Source organism: Maylandia zebra, linkage group LG6, assembly GCF_041146795.1.
Source record: "Maylandia zebra isolate NMK-2024a linkage group LG6, Mzebra_GT3a, whole genome shotgun sequence".
Classification (NCBI taxonomy): Eukaryota; Metazoa; Chordata; class Actinopteri; order Cichliformes; family Cichlidae; genus Maylandia; species Maylandia zebra.
This window is the reverse complement of record NC_135172.1, coordinates 16,898,225-16,920,857: the sequence shown is the minus strand read 5'-3', so window position 1 is coordinate 16,920,857 and position 22,633 is coordinate 16,898,225. Positions and strand designations below refer to the sequence as shown.

At 42.4% G+C, this 22,633-nt stretch overlaps 2 protein-coding genes across 2 annotated transcripts in view; both read left to right on the top strand.

The window, feature by feature from the left end:
• Positions 1 to 3,694: 3,694 nt before the first annotated feature.
• Positions 3,695 to 9,580, top strand: plrg1 (pleiotropic regulator 1). The gene is made up of 15 exons (XM_004568375.2): positions 3,695 to 3,852; positions 4,058 to 4,164; positions 5,071 to 5,207; positions 5,426 to 5,479; positions 5,564 to 5,657; positions 5,795 to 5,885; positions 5,971 to 6,069; positions 6,181 to 6,273; positions 6,572 to 6,721; positions 7,016 to 7,117; positions 7,827 to 7,929; positions 8,044 to 8,152; positions 8,547 to 8,686; positions 8,786 to 8,979; positions 9,074 to 9,580. Exons 1-15 carry the CDS (start codon positions 3,844 to 3,846, stop codon positions 9,131 to 9,133), a joined length of 1,542 nt encoding a protein of 513 aa, XP_004568432.1. The 5' UTR covers positions 3,695 to 3,843; the 3' UTR covers positions 9,134 to 9,580.
• Positions 9,581 to 13,561: 3,981 nt separating this feature from the next.
• The window catches only part of dchs2 (dachsous cadherin-related 2), a 29,760-nt gene continuing 20,688 nt past the window's right edge, over positions 13,562 to 22,633 (top strand). The window contains exons 1-6 of the mRNA XM_004568374.5: positions 13,562 to 15,561; positions 18,153 to 18,344; positions 18,432 to 18,663; positions 19,308 to 19,544; positions 21,296 to 22,318; positions 22,408 to 22,595. Of these exons, the coding sequence (XP_004568431.3) occupies positions 13,831 to 15,561; positions 18,153 to 18,344; positions 18,432 to 18,663; positions 19,308 to 19,544; positions 21,296 to 22,318; positions 22,408 to 22,595 (3,603 nt within the window). The 5' untranslated portion in view covers positions 13,562 to 13,830. The remainder of the gene's footprint in view (positions 15,562 to 18,152; positions 18,345 to 18,431; positions 18,664 to 19,307; positions 19,545 to 21,295; positions 22,319 to 22,407; positions 22,596 to 22,633) is intronic.

Genomic DNA, 22,633 nt, shown 5'->3' with positions numbered 1-22,633 from the left:
CATGGCCCCTGACTTTGTTTTATTAAATGATTATAATAATTTGCTTTGGATAATCAGTCTTTTAATCATTTTATTACTTTTTACTTATATTACTTGTGACTTTTAGATTTTAGTTTGCAGAAATTTTGACTTTTAATAAATATTATCTTCTTTTCCTGTGGTCGCCCAGATAAACTATCTTTAAAAAAAATGCCTAACTGAACAAACTGTGAAATGAAATCTTTGAGGACAGAAAACCATTTTGTCACATTGTTGCAGAGCTTTCAGAGCGTCTCAGTTGAATTGTTTATTTTGAGCCACAGTTTATTTACTTTGCATTGAACTTGTAGTACATGTCCCCGTGCATCACCAGACTCACATCGATAATCCAAATTCTGCCCAGCTATTGGCATGTGATTTTGTCGAACAATGCGCAGATTTCTAAAGCTTCTTAACAGGACAACATTATGTTAGTACAGCCAGTGATTCTTTCAAAAGCCAGTTTGTTTGTTTTTTTATTAAATTGGCCTCAGAAATTTTTGAAAAACACTGATATAAACATGACTGTTTAAATTTACTCTGCCACAATAACGCAACACACACACACTGCACCATTTAGGTTCAAATTCGAAATGGATAACCATTAATAGATGTACTCTGCTGGGCAAACATGATCTGGCACAGAAGGAAGCAAAACCAAATTTGGCCCTGCCCTCTCACCAAATCTCAAGCACACCAAATCAGGAAATCAAGAAAATGATGAAGAAAAGTGTCGTTGAAATATACATACAGCCCTGAACTCAGTAAGCTTTATGACTGTGTGGCATAGAAACAATCAATCAATCAATCAAGGCTTTATTCGCCACGTGCAGGTTGCCCTGCAGTGAAATAGGACCCCCCCCACCCCACCCCCACCTTACAGACACAACACAGACATTACATGGGGATACAGGTCGGAGATCTGTAGCATTACAGAAAAAAAACCACTGAAATATACACTACAATGGAAAAGTACAAGAGGAAAAAAAGAGACCTCTACTCATGCTGGGCTCCTGGGAGGAAAGCATGAGAACAGGAAACAAAAAAACTCCTCTGCACAAAAAAGCAATAAAATTTCCACAGCACAACATTATGGAACACGTGACAAGCCACAGGGTCGGGTGGGGGGTGAGGAGTAATCCAAAGCAAACACAGCAGCCATCCTGCCCAGCGCTACCATTCCAGTGCGGGCTCAGACCCGCTGTGTTCCCAGGAGGGAACAAGCATCGAAGGCGTTTGGAAAGGGAGGAGAGATGAGTGTGTGCATATCAGTGTATATGTATAAATGGTAAATGGCCTGTATTTATATAGCGCTTTACTAGTCCCTAAGGACCCCAAAGCGCTTTACATATCCAGTCATCCACCCATTCACACACACATTCACACACTGGTGATGGCAAGCTACATTGTAGCCACAGCCACCCTGGGGCGCACTGACAGAGTATGTGTGTGCGTGTCCAGAGTTCAGCTGAGACAGTGTCCTTCGCCCTGCTAGGCTAAGTAAACAGTCTTCCAGCCAACCCAATGTTGCCAATGTGGATTTGTTCAGTCTCTTATATTGAGGATTTCATTAGGGACAATGAAAACAGTTCCAGCTCACACATTCTGAGTGGAAGCTGAAGAAATGCCACTTTGACTCCATAAGAAACAGTTCACTGCTAACTAGGCGAGGACTAGAGCAAATGAAAGTTTGTGTAATATGGTTATGTCCCAACAGTTCTTTGTTCATCTACTGAACATTAAACATGACAATAATTTGACTGTCGCCATCCATTAAAATAGGACCCTCTGGGAATCACCAAGACCTTGTATATTATGAGCTACTATTCATCAGTTAGAGGTTAGTCAGTCCAGAAATAAGCAGTCAAGGTGATCAGAAGTAAACAGACAGAACCATTTATAATAATAATAATAATAATAATAATAATAATAATACATTTTATTTGAGGGCGCCTTTCAGAAACCCAAGGTCACCTTACAAAAAACACAATTAATAAAAGGAACAATAGTGATAAAATACATAAAATAAGTTAAAATTACAAAACAGAGCGTGACAACAGATAAAATCAGCATTAAAGCGAATAAGCCAGTTTAAACAGATGTGTTTTGAGCTGTGTCTTAAATACGGAGAGGGAGTCAATATTTCTTAGTGCAGGAGGAAGAGAGTTCCAGAGCCGAGGAGCAGAGCGACTGAAAGCTCTGTTCCCCATAGTGATAAGGTGTGAGGACGGAACAGTAAGATGAATAGCAGATGATGATCTGAGAGTGCGGGAAACAGTGGTGATATGGAGCAGGTCACACAAATATGAAGGAGCAGATTTATGGATACACTTGTATGCAAGAAGTAAGATTTTAAAATTTATCCTGGCTTCTATGGGCAACCAGTGAAGCTGCTGAAGAACTGGGGTAATATGAGCACTTAACGGAGTGCAAGTTATGACCCGAGCTGCAGAATTTTGAAGAAGTTGGAGTTTATGAAGGGACCTTTTAGGGAGACCAAATACGAGGGAATTACAGTAATCAATACGGGATGTAATAAGACTATGGACAAGGATGGCAGCAGCATGGGGAGTAAGGAAGGGACGGAGTCGGTGAATATTACGTAAATGGAAGTAAGCAGACCGTGTTATGTAATTAATGTGAGACTGGAATGAAAGAGTATTATCAAGTATGACACCCAAACTCTTAACCTGAGGGGAGGGAAGGGTGGGAGAATTTTCAACGTTAATGGAAAAGCTGTGGGATTTGGTTAAGATAGATGGTGTACCAACAAGTAAAACTTCAGTTTTATTACTGTTAAGTTTGAGGAAATTGGAGGAGAACCAGGATCTAATCTCAATAAGACAGTCTGAGAGGGAGGTAGGTGGGAGGGATGAATTGGGTTTAGAAGAAAGGTAGAGCTGGGTGTCATCGGCATAGCAGTGAAAATTTAGATTATATTTTCGGAATATATAACCAAGAGGAAGCATATAAATAATGAATAAAAGAGGCCCCAATACTGAACCCTGGGGCACACCAGCAGAAACAGGATAGAGAGCTGAAGAATGGGATTTAAGTTGGATAAACTGAGTGCGGTCTGAGAGATAGGAGGTAAACCAGGTAAGTGGGGTATGACTAATACCAATGGAAGCTAACTGTCCAGTTCAGAGTCACACAGGTAGCTGTAGCCTGTGCTGTGGGGCGAGAGGCAGTACACTGAACAGACAGACAATCATTCTCGCAATTTAGAAGCACTGATAAACCCATGCATTTTTTTTTCTTTTGGACTATGTCAGGAAATGGCTGGACACCACTAGATTTGATCCCTGTGGATGTAAAGAAACAATGCTAATCCAGAACAAGCAGCTATTAATGATAAACCTTTTAAGTGCAAAAACAAAAAAATCGTGGCCACAGCAATGGAAATAGGGCATTATTTCTACAATTAGCAGGAGTGGTAAGAAAGAAAGGAGCAGTAGAGCGCAGACTGAACTGGTTAAAGCAACTTGGAGAGCACAAATTATTATTATTATTATTATTATTATTATTAGTGTCAAGAAAAGAAGGACATGCTGTGTTCTCGCTTCACGCAGGAAATATAACGAGATTCGGAAGAGTAGAGGTTAAAGATTTGGCTTTTTTCCATTTCAACCTCCTGGCCTATAGGTGGCGCTAATAAGCTGCTAGCTGTCCTTTTACCTCTTTACTTCCGGGGTATTCGGTCGTTGGAGCGTCGCGGTAGTCATGTTTTTGCGTCCGTGATACTTTTCGGGGAGCGTGCTTTGTTTACTGAAAAAAGGGATATTTTCCGCTTCTTTATAATACTGCTTTATTTTTACCGCCACAATGACTGAGGTAAGAAGATATTTGAAGTCCGTTTTTTTTGTCTTTTTTGTGCTTCCGCCCGCCCGGCAGACACATAGCCACGCTCGGCTAATAACTGCAACCACACGCTTATGGTTTTGTTTGCATTACACATAGTAAAAAGTAATTACTCCCAAAGTTTGCCGTGGTTGCACTCGTTTAAAACCCACGTTTTACTATTTATTATCATCTACAGGATGTTCAGAAGCACTCAGTCCACACTCTGGTCTTCAGATCTCTTAAAAGGACTCATGATATGTTTGTGTCTGATCACGCCAAGTCCATCGCGCTGGATGATGAAAGGTAAACGTCACAGTGTTACCTTCTAATGATTTGAAGTTGTGTTTTGGGGTAAATTAAATTCACATAGCAAGCTCTAATGTCATGTGAAATTGTTGTAGAGGTTCGATTGAACAATTTTGTACTAGCGCTTTGTATTAATATTGCTCGCTAGTCCAGATAAATGAGGAGGGTTGCCTCAGGAAGGGCATCTCATGTAAATAAAAAAATCTTTGCCAGTAGTGAGACCTACTATCATTTATGGTTTGGAGAGATTGGCAATGACAAAAAACAGGAGCTGATGCTGGTGGTGGCAGAGCTGAAGAATCTTTTCATTGGGCGTGACTGGGGTGGATAAAAATGAGTATATTGCAGGGAGATCTCAGGTCGAGTACTTTGAAGACAGAGAGCTGGATGTAGAGAAACAAGGCGGAGATGTTTTGGACATGTGCAGAGGAGGGTTTGGACAAAGGGTGTTTAAGATTGACCTCCCAAGCAGGAGAGAAAGACAAAGGAGGACATGCAGAGTGTTTGACACAGGACGATGTTCAGGATAGGGTGAGAAGGAGACATATGTTCTGCTGTTGTTGGGGAACAGTCAAAAAAGAAGGATTTGTAGATGCAACACTAAAGAGCATCAATTTGTCAGGAGTTTATTTTCAGTTTACCAGCAACTCTTTTTGTCTGTAAATTTATACTGACATTATGGTAATAAGTAGGAAGTTAAAGCGCTATCAATTTCCTGCTCCAAGAAACAGAAATCTCTGCTGCTGAACCCCAGAATGTAAATTATATCTACTTTAATACACCAGTAAAAACTTCAGGATATTTACTGTGTGTTGTTCATGTGTTTCAATATCATTATGCTAATTTAATCAAACATATTAGATGTTTTAAGGGGAAATGCATCATTATGTCATCTGCTTGCAGCCACAAGTTGAAGATGGGGGTTAAACTGAAAGCAGACTACGGTGCAGTGTTACACCTGCCCATCCTGAGGGAAGGGAAAGACAGAGCCTCACACCTTTCGGGCAGCATGGAAGGCCACCAGAACTACGCTCAGCCAGGTGAGGATGAAAGTGTCACTGCATGTCAGAGTCACTCTTAAGTGTGCCAACAATTTATTATTAACAAATATGTGGAAATGTAGATATTTTTTTTATTATGTTTTGCTGTCAAAAAGCTCCGTTTGTCTTTAAATTTAGCTTTTCTTTGTTATTCTGAAACCTTTTATTTCAAAACTACATGATTTAAAGACATTTTGGGAATATTATTTATGTTTTAGGTGAGGACCCAGAATACCTGATCACTGGGACACATGCCTACCCGTCTGGACCAGGTAAATACTCTCAATTTGTGACTTTTTAATTTAATTTCATCATCCAATTGGAGCGTTTATAACCAGTATTTTTTTATTCGCCAGGGGTGGCATTGACCACTGACACAAAGATGCACAGGAATCCCAGTGACACCGGAGTACACTCCATGGCGTTAGTTTTACCCCCATCGCAAGCTAGGTAAACTTTGGCCCTCACACACACAAACACAGTACAAAGGCAGTCAGTCACCAGTAGTAATTTAGCATAAAAGCACTAATAACAAAATGATGCTTACTCACACATAAACCATCATTTACTCTGTGGGTCATTTGTAGGCAGGACGCGAGTCGCACAGCAGCCAGTATTGCTGACATCCACCGGCATGCAGGAGGAGCAGAGCGATCTCACCCTCCGTCATCTGCAGTGGTAGGTCACAGTGTATTCCTACTTTTACTCAGCCTTATTGGTTTGAAAGAAAGAAGTGCAAAACTGATCATCCGTGTGTTTTCAGTCACTCCTGGAGGGAGGTGGGACCAGAAATTCTGCCCTCATGAGGAGAGCGCCCACAATGCCCAAACCTCAGTGGCATCCGCCATGGAAACTGTTTCGGGTAACTATAAATCATTTCAACTTTTCTAAGTTTAAGCTTTGCTCGACACGATACAGTGGGTAAGGTCTGGGTTCTGTGTTTTGCTTAACTGTAGTTTGTTTTGTCTGGTAGGTCATCAGCGGCCACCTTGGCTGGGTGAGGTCCATTGCTGTAGAGCCTGGGAATCAGTGGTTTGTCACAGGCTCTGCTGATAGGACTATAAAGGTGAGTCAAGCAGGAAATAACAGTAAGCGACAAACTAAAAATGGCTCATCTGACATGGACTGACTAAATTAGCTCTCCTCTGAGTCATCTCTCCTCGGGATCGTTACCTGTGTTTGTTTCATAGATTGTTTTCTGTAGGCTCCAACATGCCACAGTGCCTGCTTGCAACTTTAATACCCTGCTCTTCACAGATGATTAAGTTATACTAAAAGCCCAATTTTTACCTATTAAACTGACTATGTTTCTAAATTAATCTCAGATTATCTTAATTTGACTTGAAGGCTGCCTGTCTTGACAGATCTGGGACCTGGCCAGTGGAAAACTGAAACTCTCTCTGACTGGACACATCAGCACAGTGCGTGGGGTGGCGGTCAGCAGCCGCAGTCCTTACCTTTTCTCTTGCGGGGAGGACAAGCAGGTCAAATGTTGGGATCTGGAGTACAACAAGGTATACTTTCAAACAAGGGAGTTATTGGTTTGTGTCATTCAAAACAGTTTATTTAGCGGCTTTATGCTGTAATGATTTACACATTCACCTGTGAAGGTTCCTTTGGGAGGTGACACAAATGTTTTTTGGGGGCTGCATCTGGCATAAAAGCTTTTCCCAATAAAACAGGCACAGCCCTGGTGAATAAAGGTGCAACTGAAACTAGCTAACTTGCTTCTGTTGTGGCTCATTTTCTTCTTTTTCTCTCCTTGTAATGTTGTGGATGTTTCTTGACTATATTGGTTTATATTTTAGGTAATTAGGCACTATCACGGACACCTCAGCGCAGTGTATGATCTGGATCTGCATCCAACCATCGACGTGCTCGTGACGTGCAGCAGAGATGCCACAGCGAGGGTAAGCTCTTACTTTGTGTTGAATCAGCGAATGACATTGATGGAATGACCTAAATGGATCAGGTTTAAGCAGTACAGTGCAGAAAACTGTGTGACAAACAGCCACAGACTGAGCAGCAGGCATACCGTCATCTAAATGTTCTCCGTTGATGTTTCATCGTGGGACTTTCAACTGCGTTGGTATAACGACCCCTCACATATTGAGGTGGTTGTTAATCATAATGGAAAATGACCGAAACAGAGTAGAGTCAAGGCACATAGGTACTAGTGAAAAGAAACTTACCAGTCATGGATCGGCCCCCTCCAGCGCTCAGACCTCAAAGTGTGGGATCATCTTCACAGAGGAGAGAACCAAAGACAGCCAACATCCAAAGAAGAGCTTTGTTTGTCCACCACAAAGCCCAGACTTAAAATTACAAGAAAGCTTGTCTCAAAGAGAGAAGAGAAAATACGAAGAAACGAGGGGTGGCTCAACCCTTTTGCACAGTACTATATTATAATAATAATGGATTGCATTTATATAGCGCTTTTCGAGACCCTCAAAGCTCTTTACAGTTCCACTATTCACTCTCACATTCACACACTGGTGGAGGCAAGCTACAGTTGTAGCCACAGCTGCCCTGGGGCAGACTCTTCCACTAAAGGGCTGTGTTCAGATGTGATGTGGGTTATGAGATGACACTAACTGCTTGTCCTCCCGGTCCATGCAGGTGTGGGACATCAGGACGAAGGCAAATGTGCACACACTGACCGGTCACACAAACACTGTGGCCACGGTGAGATGTCAAGCAGCAGAACCACAAATTATCACAGGTACAATTATGTTTTTTCAAATCGCTCACAACAGCAGTATAAACCCCTCAGTAAGACAGGCTTTAAAGTGGTTTCTCTTCACTCTTGCCCCTAATGTGTGCTTGGTTTGTGCAGGGAGCCACGATTCAACCATCAGGCTGTGGGATCTGATTGCTGGGAAAACCAGAGCAACTCTTACAAACCACAAGAAGTCTGTGCGAACTCTGGTCCTGCACCCCAGACAGTAAGTGGTGTTTTATATGGTGGCGTTGGTTGGAGTGGAGGAAACGCAGCATGCAGACTCCTCAAACAATGCATATTCAAAATTGGTTTGTTGTTATAAATATGTTTTTACAGAAGCTCCTTCGACATGAGGCAGGTAAATGCAGGTGTTACTAATCGCATCAGTTAGTTTTAAGCCTAATTAATGTGATTAGTAACACCTTTGTTTACCTGTTTGATGCCAAAGTGAATCCTGTAATTTAAAAGAAATAAAGTTTTGATTGATAATGAAGATAAATTAAAGCTTGAGTCATGATTTAGGATTACAGGAGCACATTTGTTCATAACTTTAATTGCAAGAACTCATTAAGAGTTGTTGTTCTTCAGATATCGATGTCATATTTGTTGTTTTGCAGATATACTTTTGCCTCTGGATCCGCCGATAACATCAAGCAGTGGATGTTCCCAGATGGAAACTTCATCCAGAACCTGTCGGGCCACAACGCCATCATCAACACTCTGGCTGTTAACTCTGATGGCGTGTTGGTGTCTGGAGGTAATAAAGAGCTGCGGTGCTGTCTTTAACTGTCTGCCTTTTTTGTTTGCTTGTTTTAAATCATTTTATTGAGGCTAATGTTGACCTCATTACACACAGCCGACAATGGAACTATCCACATGTGGGACTGGAGGACCGGATACAATTTCCAGCGTATCCACGCAGCCGTGCAGCCCGGATCTCTGGACAGCGAGTCGGGAATCTTCGCTTGCATGTTCGACCACTCTGAAAGCCGACTGATCACGGCAGAGGCTGACAAGACCATTAAAGTTTACAAGGAGGATGACACCGCTGTACGCTACACTGTTACACTCTACTTGTATTTCTGTGCCGATTCTTATGCAGCAGGAAATAAAATAAATAATAACCATGTTTTCTTTCCTGCAGACAGAAGAAAGCCACCCAGTCAACTGGAAACCAGAAATCCTCAAGAGAAAAAGATTCTAAAGATTTATTTGTTTTTCTTGCCACAGTAACAGCAGTGAATTATATTTCCACCAACTTTTGTTTGCTTGTGCTTTTTCTGTCAGGCAAACTCTCAGCTTTCTCAGAAGCATGCTCTTTATTCTAAAAACCATTTGCAGTCCTCGTTGTATGATGTTAGTCCGATAAAGCAGCCGTTACGGACTGCCAGGAACCTCCCCGAGCGTTTGTTCTTGATGATAACGGCTCTCTGATAGCTCTGATCCGACTCGTCCACCAACAGAAGCCACTCTTCACCTTCAGAAGGACAGACTTCAGAGTGGACCTGCTCAAGTCAAACCCTTCAAAGGAAATGTGTTTGGAAGTTTTAGCCAAGAAAGAAAAAACTTGTATTGTTTCAGCAGAATTGGTGTTTGTACAGACATGGAAAGTTTATTATGCTCCATTTGAATAAAGACCACATTTTTCACATGCCTGCGTTTGTTCAGTTGAGGTGGGTTTTGTGTACTCACCGAGGTATCCGTGGGTGAAGGCGTTCCTGTAGTACTTACAGCCGTCACCCTTGATCTCCTCTCAGTAGCACTGATCTCCACAGGACTCGCTGAGCTCCACTGTGGTTCTGCTTTCAGCAGGTTTCTGCATTATCTGCTCACCTGTGAGGTCAAGTTGGAACAGCAGAAATGTTAGATGAATCTAAAGTGGCTGCCACTTTGTAATTAAGTGGTTGACTATCAGTAGACTTGGGAAATGAAAGGCCTAGTAATGCTTAATATGTATTCATGCTGTGTACAACGGGATTATTCTATGAATAATTTTCCATATTTTTCTCCCAGTTAACAGTAATTGAATTGCTTTCATTAAAGCGAGTTTTTACCAGACAACCTTTCTATTGAGGGGGATTTATTATTCCTGTTGTGTAACGATGTTCAACTAAGTTTTTTATGAAAATGTGGCTCAGCTACGAAACAGTCTGGCAAATTTCTTCTGACCTCTGAAAATATCTTCACTTAGAGAACTGCTCATTGGTTATTTTCTCTTTTTGAGACCATCCTTTGGCACATGGTGTTGTTTGTTAATGTTTCCATGGCTACCTAAGTCCTGCATGTAGAGCTTGGAGAGAGAACGACAGAAGGCTCGGCCAGGTTTCTTCTTCAGACGGGCTTTTCTTGGCTCTGGCTGCTCCTCCACCTCCTTCGGAGGTTCTTCAACCGTCAGTAGGTGGCCCGCATTATACATGATCTCCTCTTCTAGAGACCTGAGACACATGTCAAAGTGCTCTTCATCCTCCTCTGCATTTCTGGGAGACGACAGCATTGATGGTTGAGAGTTCAGATGTTACAGTTAGGTGCACTTGTGATCTCTAAAATATATTTTATTTAGCTAAGATATTTTTTTCCAAGACAACATGAAATGGTGACATTGTTCCAGGAAATTCAAGGACACGTGTGACTGAAGGACGACACTTTCTAACAAATGCAGTTTCCGTCCTGCTAAAATTTCAGGTTTTAAAACGTGTGCTCCTCACCTGAAGTCCACCCACAGCAGGCCTGCAGTGATCAGTCCCAGCCACTCACTGGCCTCCCAGTTGTTTGTCAACATCACCGGCATAATGATGACCTGCTGTTTTTCGGCATAGTTGAGTTCCTTCTTACAGCACTGTGATGCCTGGTAAGCCGGAGTCATAAACGGACAGATCACAGCAGCCTCTTCCACTCCTGCAGCCATGCTGAAAACGCACACAGATTTAATATGCACAACACAGTAGTGATGAAGCCCATCAGAGATTAGAACAGATGAAACCTGTTATCCACGTCACTTTGCACTCACGCGTCGTTGATGTTGGCCAGGACTCCCTTGCAAAAGAGGTTTTTAATCTCAATGGGACTTTTCCTGGTTAAATAAAGGTTAATAATAATAATAAAAAATGTTGCCCGTCACCCCTCCTTCGATGTCCCTGTGTCCATCCACACAGGGAGCCCCTCATCTTTCAGGTGATCGTATATCTTCTTGACAAGAGGCTGATCATCCCACTGGTAGGAGAGCAAAATGTGAGACGGCATTTTTTTGGTTTTTTAAATTTTACTTAGATTTATGAGAAAGAAAAAGTCCTGTGATGCTTTGGAGTGGGTGGTTTCTGAGTTGCTGAGCAAACTAACCCAGACAATGAGCCCCTTAGCTATGCTGCTTGTTTACTGTGGTCAGATTACACCTGTTGTGCGGTTGCAGCAGGCCATGATCGCAACTACAAGCTGCAGGACAAACGAGAGGTCAGCAATGACAGTAAACTGTAAGACCAGCATTTTCCAGCCATTCCTACCATTTATTATTTATACTGAGCACAGTTTAGACTTACAACAGACAGACTGAAGTCTGTTATGAAGAAATAAGAAACGCCCTATTTGTGTTTATGATACCATTTACTTTAGCTATGACGGATATTATTGTAATGTTTTTCTGGTTTAAATATAATTAGTTTAGGTTTTTATGCAACAGTGTTTTTAAAGAAGCACAAACTGCACAAACAAATTTACATTTATTCAGAAATCCTTGTACATTAGTATCAGCTGCTAACAAACTGCAATCATGTCGTTATTATCAGGGTGGTTTCTTTCATCTTGTGTTAGTTTTATGCTTCCGTTTCAAAGAGAAAATCATAAAAAAAAGTATCTTGTTTGTGAAGTTTTAAATATTTTATGCAGAAACATTGAAATATTCAGGAAAAATTAACTATCATCATTGTAAAACTGTAAAATTGTATATAAAATAGGTTTTTGTTTTTTTTTCCCCAGTGAAGGAAGCAAGCTCCCATGCAGTAATCATCTTTTATACATTTCAGAGCTCTTGCTTGCTTTATGCTCCTGAGAGCTGTGGCAAGAATCTTCCCATTGAACATGAGATATCAATGTAAAGCCCAGGATGTCCTCTATTTGGTACAGCAGGACTTATTGGGATAGCTAAAATAAGTCAAAAGATATAGACCAAGAATAAATGTCTATTACAGAGGACATAAATGAATAGGCTGGTTCTCAGCTATTCATGGACTTTGCAAATGCACAACCCCCACACAGCCACTAGGGGGACCCCAAGCTGCAAGCTCAGCCTCATATATTTGGGAAAATATTTAAATGACCTGTTTTCATTTGGAGCCAGCTGCTCTCTTCTGTGTGTTTACTGAAACACTTGTGTGGTTAAAACTGAAATGTGGGATATTGCCAAAGCTTGGCTGCAACGACAGGGAAGCTGTGGTGGATCATTTAAAAAAAAAAAAATCACCATTAGGATATCTTGTTGTGAATGAAGTCTGCATATGATGTATGACTGACAGCCTCACATCTTCACGAGGAGAATAAGGGTGGCCCAGGCTGCAGTGAAACCCGGATTGCATCAAAATGTGTTTATTTTTTAAGCATAAAATTAAGAAAAGAAGAAGAAATCTACAGAAATATGCCCATGATAAAGGAAATATTTGCTTCTGTGGAGGAGGAGCCAGAATTTGAATAAAAAAATAAAAACAAAAACAGAAAGCTGAAGTTGAAGAGGATGTATTACTCTTCTTATTGTTGTTGGGCTTTTCTTATTTGAACTTTAAAATAGATGCTATAGTTTCTTTGTATTTTAATATGGTATTTCACTTTATTTTCACCTTATGGTGTAATTTTCACACCGGTGTGGATGCCAGTTAGGTTTTGATTTGAAATAGCGGTTTCATTAATTTTATGTTCACCTGGAAAATTTTGGAGGAAAACTGTGCGAAGAAGCTTCATTATTTACTTTTATGTAGATTTTAATTGCTTGCACCAATTTTTAGGTCTTTCATCTGAATTTGAGATACATAATTATCACCATGGATCATTGGATCAGCTTAAAGAATTTAACCTCTCCACCCCCACCCTCCCAGTTATCGTGTTATAAACAGCGATCCCCAAAGAGAATCTCAAAAAGGTAGAAACGGCCCTGATAAACTTCAGTATTTTGCTGAGAAGCTCGTGTGGATGTTACATTGAGAATCCTTAGACCTGAGGAGACATCGTCACCCCAACCCCCCTAGGACTAAGTGACCGGATAGCCTTGATTTTTCCTTTCTTTTCCTTTTAAAGAGTGGTACAGTTTCTGCTTTTTACCAGCAGAGTGAGCCACCCTAACACTTATATGTTCCTTTGCTTAGACGGGAGCACTTTATTAAATCACTTCAAGCTCATACTAACCACATTACCACAAAGGGGCCTTTTAGGACACCGTTTTGGCTCAACTGGTGTGATATCCGTATTTATTCCACTTTCCACCTGACTTCTTCCACAGGTCAGCTATACTAGGCCACGTGTCAGCAAGAGGCACTGAAGGTAATCTCTCAGCCTAATTAAATCTTAAGCAATCAGGGCCACAGATGGAGCCGACCAGCGTGGGACGCGCCGCCTGCCAGGAGGAGTGTTCACGGCGCACAGTTGGTGCCAGTCAGAGGTGTCGAGTTATGTGAAGGAGCCAAAGGGGGATTTGCACTGTGCCATGGCTGGTTAGGCAACGGTTCACGCAACAAGCTACTGAAGTACGGTGAAGGAGAATGACCGCTCGCAGTCGCCCTGCGCGCAAAAACGCGTTCGTCCGTTTCGGTTCGGAAAAGTGCGCTCAAACGTGAGGACAAAACTGAGGACTTCGACTCGAGAATATGCTGGCGGGCATCGACCTCAACAAACCGAGAGCTCAAAGCCACGCGTAAAGGAGGAATGGGGTGCAAGGATGCCTCAGCTTCGCTCCTTCAGACGCTCGTCCTGTCCCTGCTGTGCGCACAGTCGCTGGGACAGGTCTTCAACCTCACGCTGTCTGTTAAAGAGGGTCTTCCGGCCAGAACTATCGTTGGAGATCTGGGAGCGGGACTAAGCAGGCCGAGCACTGGGTTTTTCATCTCAGAAAGCAGAGACTCGTATGTTTTCAGAGACTTGGAAATAGACGCGGACACGGGCATCATCTCCACAGCTGTAGTCCTGGACAGAGAGAGCAGGGATAAGTATGAATTTGTGGCAGCCACTCTCACAGGTGAGATGATAAAAGTGACAATAGAGGTGAAAGATGTGAACGACCATTCTCCCGTGTTCCCCTCCGAGCAGGTTGAGCTGGAAATATCAGAACTGAGCCCACCGGGGAGTCGGTTTCAGATTGAAGGTGCTAAAGACCAGGATGAGGGCGAGTTTGGTACTCAGGGATACAGGATCACAGAGAGTGAGATGAGTGACTTATTCCACCTGGATTATCGCAGTGGACCTGAGAACCACCTCAACCTGGATCTAGTTCTTAACAATAAGCTAGACAGAGAAGCGCAGGACTTGTACACGCTGACAATCGAGGCCTTTGATGGGGGGATCCCAGCCAGGACTGGGACTCTTCAGGTGAACATCCACGTCCTGGATGAGAATGACAACCCGCCTGTGTTCAACCAGACTGAATATCACACCTCAGTGCGTGAGGATGCTCCAGTCATGTCTGCTGTGTGTCAGGTGCAGGCCACTGACTATGACCTGGGTGACAATGGCAGACTCACATATGAGATCAACAGGAGGCAGAGCGACCCAAATGAGGTTTTCTCCATCAATGAAACCACCGGGGTGGTCTATCTCAACAAGCCGCTTGATTTTGAGACTCAGGCTTTTCATGAGTTGATCATCAGCGCGAGAGACAACGGGGTTCAGCCTGAGTACAGCAGCACTTTCGTGGGTGTCAGAGTGCTTAACATCAACGATAACAGCCCCACCATCAGTGTACTGTTTCTCAGTGACACAGGAGATGCTGTGGTGTCGGAATCAGCAGCAGTCGGGGACTACGTAGCCCGGATTTCAGTGTCGGACCCCGACCTCGAGGGGGAGAGAATCACTGTCACACTCGAGGGAGGTGATGGGAAGTTCACCCTGAAGCAGACAGATGACTTTCTGTATGCACTGTGTGTTAACTCTGAGCTGGACAGGGAGGAGAAGGATTTGTATGAGCTGAAGGTGCAGGCATCAGATTTTGGCAACCCTCCCCTGAGCAGTGAGACGGTTTTCCTCCTGAAGGTGTCGGACATGAATGACTGTTACCCAGTCTTTGAGAAGGATGCGTATCTCATAAGTATTTCTGAAGATGCTCCTCAGGGGAGTTCTCTCATCCAGTTTCAGGCTCGAGACGCAGATGAGGGTGCAAACTCAGAGGTCCGATACTCCATTCTGAAGTCCAACCAGGACAGCCTGATCGGCATCGACCCGGAGTCAGGCCTGGTCGCCACAGCTGCAGCTCTGGACAGAGAGACGCAGATGGAGATATGGTTCCTGGTGGTGGCAGCGGATGGAGGAGAACCGGCTCTGTCATCCACAGCGACAGTCACGGTGCTCGTGGAAGACGTCAACGACAACGAGCCAGTGTTCGAGCAGCAGCTGTACAATGTGTCCATACTAGAGCAGAGCGATGTTGGAAGCTGCTTTTTACAAGTATGTTGGAGGATATTCAGCATCATTTTGGTGACTTATCTAAAAGAACAACACATTATTGTTTCTGAATGGTTCTAATTACATTTTCTGTCCAAGAAGGATCCACAAGATGATAATAATGATAATAATAATTGGCACTGAATCAGAAAAGCTTATTAACAAGGCAACAAATATATATATTTTTTTACAATTTGGGGAGCTGACACTCATATGAAATCACATGCATATTTATTTATTTTTTTACAAGAACACATCCACACACAGACCAGGGGAGCGTTTCACTTGACTTGGCACTCATCTCAGTAAAATATCAGCTAACATGGATTCACAGAAACAAAAATAAAGATATCTTTGTAGGTTCTGAAAGATTCACAGTAAATATCCAGCATCTTGTGCTCTTTTGCTGTGTCTGTCTTACGTCTTATAAGACAAAAGTAGCCTTCAGTCTGTTTGCACAAAGCCGTCAGTGTTCCTCCTAAAGATGCTCAACATGCACCCTTTCCAGCTTAGCTCTGTGGCTTTAGTATGACAGATGTGCTGCCTGGTACCACACTCCAGCAGGCTGGCACAAAGTGCATCCCAACACAAAGGAACATTTGTTTAAGGGCACATTTTCTGCAAACAAGAGATTTGATGAATATATAAGGACTGAAAATTTCTAAACATCTGGCTGACTTTTAGTTGTTTAGTTCCCGATTCGAACTTTAGCTACGACGCTTCAGAATACTGAAGATGTCATCCAAAATAAATGCGAGAACTAGCAGGAGCAGAGGTAACCAGAATATCTGGGAAGTCGTCTATAAGGAACCCCCCTCTGTCGCATGATTTTGCAAACGCAGCACATATGCTTTATTCTAAGAAGCAAGCTTCAAAAAACTGACTGGGTTTGCGTGACTGTCCAGACCTTGACCCGTGTCTTTAAACTTCCTTTGATCAGAGTTCACAAACTGGGAGGTGATATCATCTTTATGACTGTAAAATGAGCGCTCTATCTGTGAGACATGTCTGCAGTCACAGCCACAGGCAGACATGAAAGGAGCTGCACAGGATATAAGGCGCGTTTTTACTATAATCTTTATACTGCAGGGATGGTCCTCGCCCTTTGATTGTGGGGATTTTTTATGCTTTTATTATGTTGACTCTCACTGTCAAAGGAAGACGCGTATTATGATTCATAGTACAAAGCTTAATCTAAAAGCTGGCAGTTACTGTAGTATGGGAGTGCTGTTTTACAAGGAATATTTCTTCTAATATATAAACACTTAAACATACCAAAAACTGCTAATTTTTACATAAAGTATTTGAGTAGGAGCACTTCATAATTTACTATATATATATATATATATATATATATATATATATATATATATATATATATATATATATATATATATTGCAGTTATGTGCACACAAGCTTCATAAGATGAGGGACATGAATTGAAACACAAAGCATGAATGAATTCATGTGAAACTGCATGAACCACAAAGACTGTCTAGTGTGTGCTTTGATTCAAGAACAATATATTCGTTAATGCAGTTATTGATTAATAATAATTAGTCAGTTATTAATCACGTCCATGTCATTTCATACTGAACTCTTTCGTTCTCAGATCACTTAAAAACTGGGCAGCGATGAACACAAATGTCGTAATCATTCAATCATCACTAACTAAGGGGCGATCGTGGCTCAAGAGTTGGGAGTTCGCCTTGTAATCGGAAGGTTGCCGGTTCGAGCCCCGGCTCGGACAGTCTCGGTCGTTGTGTCCTTGGGCAAGACACTTCACCCGTTGCCTACTGGTGGTGGTCAGAGGGCCCGGTGGCGCCAGTGTCCGGCAGCCTCGCCTCTGTCAGTGCGCCCCAGGGCGGCTGTGGCTACAATGTAGCTTGCCATCACCAGTGTGTGAATGGGTGGATGACTGGATATGTAAAGTGCTTTGGGGTCCTTAGGGACTAGTAAAGCGCTATATAAATACAGGCCATTTACCATTTAAGGAGGTGTTCTTCCTCGCTTCATCATATAAGTTCAGTTATATTGTTGAGTTATTGATAAAGGCCTTGTTATTATTTTCATTTTCAACGAGCAGTATCAGGTACAAAATCTAAGCTCACCTAAACCAAATAATCTACCTGTGGACATTTTTCAAAAGTGTTTCTCTTAATTCTTTATATTTTTATTAAACATATTACATGTTTTACCTTTGTTTTATTTTTAGCATTACAGTGTAATTGTTTAGGGTTTCCCCTTTAAACATGTGCTTATTAAAATAAAGGATCAGGGCACCATTTTTACCAGAAAGGTAACAGTTACCTGTTAAAGTTGTGAAGAAAATCATCTTAGATGATCATAATTACACCATATGCAGCACATATAGCACATTATAGGCTGATGATAGGTTTTAAATTAATTATTTAATGTTTTTTTTTCCCACATATGACCTTAGATATGAATATATAAGTTTTACACTAAATTGTTCCCAGTTATTCTGCAGCACTGGTTTTAATTGAATTTGTCTTTTGTGTTAACGAAATGATTTAAGATGTTTTCATTTTTGCACCTCCTGTTTTCATGCCTGCATTTCTCTTCTCTTTAGGTCGTCGCTACAGATGCAGACAGCCCTGAGTTTGGGACGCTGCTCTACTCTCTGTCTGATGGCTTCGACAAACAGGCCACACATCCGCTCTTCCAAATAAACCCCCACTCCGGAGAGCTGTGCGTCTCCCAGGATATTGATCGAGATACGGGACAGACAGTCCACGACATCCTGATCAAGGCTGAGGATCCAGTGAGTGACACGCAGATATATAACAGTGGATTTCATTTAAACAATTCGTCCCTAATTTCTGGGTCCTAATAAAATTCTCTCCCTCAGGGAGGCTTGAGTGCTCAAACCTATGTGCACATTGAGATCGAGGACTTGAACGACAACGCTCCAGTGTTCAGCCCTGAGGAGTACACCGTGAGCATCAGCAGCCACGCGCAGCCTGGCACAGAGATCGTCAGCGTTATTGCCACTGACAGAGATTCTGGCAGGTTTGGCCAGGTTACCTACGACCTCCTTCCTGGCGACATGTCCACTTTGTTTTCGCTGGATAAACAAACAGGTAGGGCCGTAAAGATGTGAGAACACTTTCTGTTGTAGTCTGAACATAAGTGTGTGGACACAATTTCCAGTGAACCAACTGTTGCTTTTCCAATACTGAAATAAATAAAGCTTTGTGTAGGTTTCAGTCTTGGTAAAGGATAGCATTTTGACTTCTTAAGCTTGATTTGTCACATTGATCCAATCAGTAGTCTTTAAGTAAACCGTGTGACTGGCAGGCTCCATTATTCAGGGATAAACGACTGCTTACTTTGTGTAAGTCCCCATGAAATGATTGTCAATGTCACAGCTCAGCAGGGGTGATGCAGAAAGCCCCAAAAGGCTTAGATCCCCAGGTGGCTAAGGGGTAAGATAAGATTCGTGCTCAGCCAAAATTTAACACCATGAAATGGATAAATTATAGGAAAAGAAAACTTTAATCTGACACTTTTCTGCCTGCATTTGTTTATATAGACATATATTGATTCTCTTGCACTTATAAGATGCATTTTGGTTACAAAAACAAGCCCTGTCCTTCCCATCTGTCAATATAATAAATGTGAAGTGTTGTGAATCTCATTTCACACATTTGAAAAGCAGAAAGGAACTGGGGAAAAATAAAAACATTTTAAATTAATTTCTTTATGTCGTATTTTTCTTCTGTAGGAATGCTTCTCCTGACCTCCACTCTGACCCACCTGGGCACAGCTAATGTAAAGCTCTTGATAACAGCACAGGACGGAGGAGGCTCGATCTCAGTCAGACCTGCAGAGGTCACGATCAATGTTTTACGCAGTGCTCAGGCTCCAGCTGTGTTCCAGAGGTCACGTTACGCTTTCACAGTGCCTGAGGACGCACCACCAGGGACACCTGTGGGGACGGTGCAGGCCATCAACCCAACAGGTTAGACGTGTATTATCTGCTCTTTATTATCCAAACTGATGTTAGAGCAGCTGGGAGAGAGTCATCACAAGGTCCCAGACTCTACCTCTGCTGAACATCACTACAGCAACGGGAGAAGTTTAACAACTAAGATTTTGTTGAGTTACTGTAGAGGACACAACATACACCATATGGGGGAAAAAGCACTGGGGTCACCTGTAACTTCACCTGCTCTGCCACTTCTTGGCTGTAACCCCACTAATAGGTGATCAGGGAATCACTTGGAGGGACGAAATCCCACAAACTTATTTGTTGCATTGTTGAAGTAACATTCTCAAATTCATTGAGCCATTTTGGCACCATGATGCTAAAATTTTATACTCCAATGGGACTGAAGCAGCTGAGTTCAATAACAGAGAGGTGTGTCCCAATACTTTTGTTCATATAGTGTAATTTGTCAGTCCAATTATACTCTGAGAGCTTCAAACTCTCAGTAAAGGATCTGAATCAGTCCCTCAAAATAAAACATCAGTTTTAAAGCTGAAAAACATTTTGAACATTTTATAAGTTTCTCTCTTCTTTATGCTTTTGTCACGAGTGCAAACAAAAGGAACAAAGCGTAAAAGTGTTCTTGCATAATAAAGCTATAGTAAAAGCTTCAAGCTAGTCCTGCTCCAGCGTCCTGCTGTAATCACGTGCTGCTGAGAGTTACGTTTGTGTGAGCAGAACTCTGAAAATCACTGAGTTTCTTTTTGGCCTCCAGTTCAAAGAAATTCAGTTCGGATGGTTCGTAAACTTTATCAGCTTTATGGTAAGATAAGCTAAACAAGCAAAGCTAACATCTGTATCTTGAAATATATATTTTTTAAACCTATACAGCTGTTTAATATGAGGTGGATTAGTGTAGGTACTGACATTATCGTGCTTCATAGGTCTCTTGAAACATAATAACTGGATTTAGACACATTCAGAATAGGTGGCTGTTACACAAAGGCATTAATATCCCAACAGATGATTGCGACAGAAAAGTTGCTCAAATCTCCTTTCAGACATGAAGAAGCTAAAGTTTAATCTTTAATCCCTTTGAGTCTCACGAACACATGACAGATAATAAAGAGTAGCTGTGCAGTGTACTGCATCTACATCAGAAACAATCCTGTTACAGATCAACCTGCTCGTTTTCTTCCTTGTTGTCCTAAACTTATTTATTGGGCGCTTTCTGTTAAATATAACAGCAGGTTGTGGTGGCAACAGTTTAAGTAATAGAAGAGTGGATATCATTTATAATTTTATTCTCAGTATCTTAAAAACCTCTGCGTAGATGGTTTTCAAAGAGTAAAGGGATTCATAATTATCTCCTCATAGTCTTGTTTTTCCACCGAATGCCTTCAACAGCTAAACGCCCCAACAGCACTAGACAGTCATTCAAGGCTGTCTAATCACCTAAGAGATTAACACTTCGACTTAAAGCAGAAACAGCAGAATTGGGGCTGTTTGACAGGAGTCAAGCACCATTAAGCTCTCTGCTTGTTTCAGGAGTTTTTAGTTTACAGTCGAAGCACAACAAACACTTGCAGGGGATTAATGGGATCTTCTGGCCTGTGCTTTAATTACTTAAAGTGTATTAGCGTGTGTGTGTGCATTCAAAGTTACATCTGATTAAATCCCAAGACATCTAGAACAATGTCTTTAAATGTCTAATTTATGTAAGCCCTTTAAATTTTTATGACTATTTCAAAGGGAAGAAAGTGTTTTTTTTGTTTTTTCTACAGACTCCATGGAATCTGTATCTTATCGAATCTCTTCTGGAGACCCTCAGAGTTTGTTCTCCGTTCATCCAAAGTTGGGTCTGATCACTAACCTCAAGCCCCTGGATCACGAGTCTCAGTCGTACGCTCTTCTGGTTCTTCAGTCCTACACCGACGCCTCTCCCGTTTACAGCACCACCCAAGTCAACATCACTGTAGCTGACGTTAATGACAACGCCCCCATTTTCCCCAAACATAGTGACACCATCACGGTGTCACAAAACACTCGACCGGGAACCGTGTTGTTCATCGCTCACGCGCATGACTATGACAGCGGTGCCAATGGTCGGGTGCAGTATTACCTGAAGAGCAGGGAAAATGGCGTGTTTGTTATTGATCACAATCTCGGGACGGTTACGCTAAATGAGAGTTTAGAGATGGATCATCAGCAGGGATACAAGCTGGAGATTGTGGCCAAAGATGAAGGAGAACCTTCCCTGAGCTCCACCCTGACCCTCTCAGTAAACGTAGACCAAACGACTGCCGAAGACAGCCTGGCATTTGAGACCTTGATCTATCACGTGGAGATTGGGGAGGGCTACAGGAAAGATGCTCGGGTCATCCAAGTGAGGGCTCACCGAACCCGTGGAGCCCACATTTCAAACTCCGGCATCATCTACTCTTTGGAAGGAGAACCTGGCTTCCCTCTGGTTCCGTTTCGGATTCACCCAAAGACGGGATGGTTGTATCTCTCAGCCAACCTGGACTATGAGACAGAGTCCAAGTATCATTTTCGAGTGTTGGCTACGGAGGCTTCACTGTCAAATACCACGGCTATGGCCACAGTGACGGTGCTGGTGCTGGATATCAATGACAACGCCCCGGTGTTCAGCAGGGACGTTTACTACTTCACTGTGTTGGAGGGGTCGTCGCCACAAGGTCTGGTGGGAACCGTCAAGGCCGTGGATAAGGATTCTGGGAAAAACAGCCAGTTGTCCTATCTCCTGCTCTCAGATGGGAAATTCTTCCGAATCAATGCTAAAACAGGTACAAACACATCAAGTAACACCACCTTAAAGTTACCTTGTGCTCCATGGTCACCTATGTGACATTAACCTTTCTCCATTTTCTGCCAGGTGAAATCATCAACTGGGTGGCACTGGACCGGGAACAGTATAGCCAGCACAGTCTGAAGGTGATGGTGACAGATCAGGGTCACCCTCGTCTCAATGCCACCGCCATCGTTCACATCCTGATCGCCGACATCAATGACAACGCACCGCAGTTCACTTACCTGCCAGCCAGTAAAGAGCTGAATGTGCAGGTAAGAACGATGCGTCTTCATCACAACGTGATGCAACT

Bases quoted from the DNA above. Each gene is read 5' to 3' on its own strand.
- plrg1 (XM_004568375.2), top strand. The intron at 5,480-5,563 runs GTAAATACTCTC...TTTATTCGCCAG, and splicing joins TGCCTACCCGTCTGGACCAG to GGGTGGCATTGACCACTGAC. The intron at 8,980-9,073 runs GTACGCTACACT...TCTTTCCTGCAG, and splicing joins ACAAGGAGGATGACACCGCT to ACAGAAGAAAGCCACCCAGT.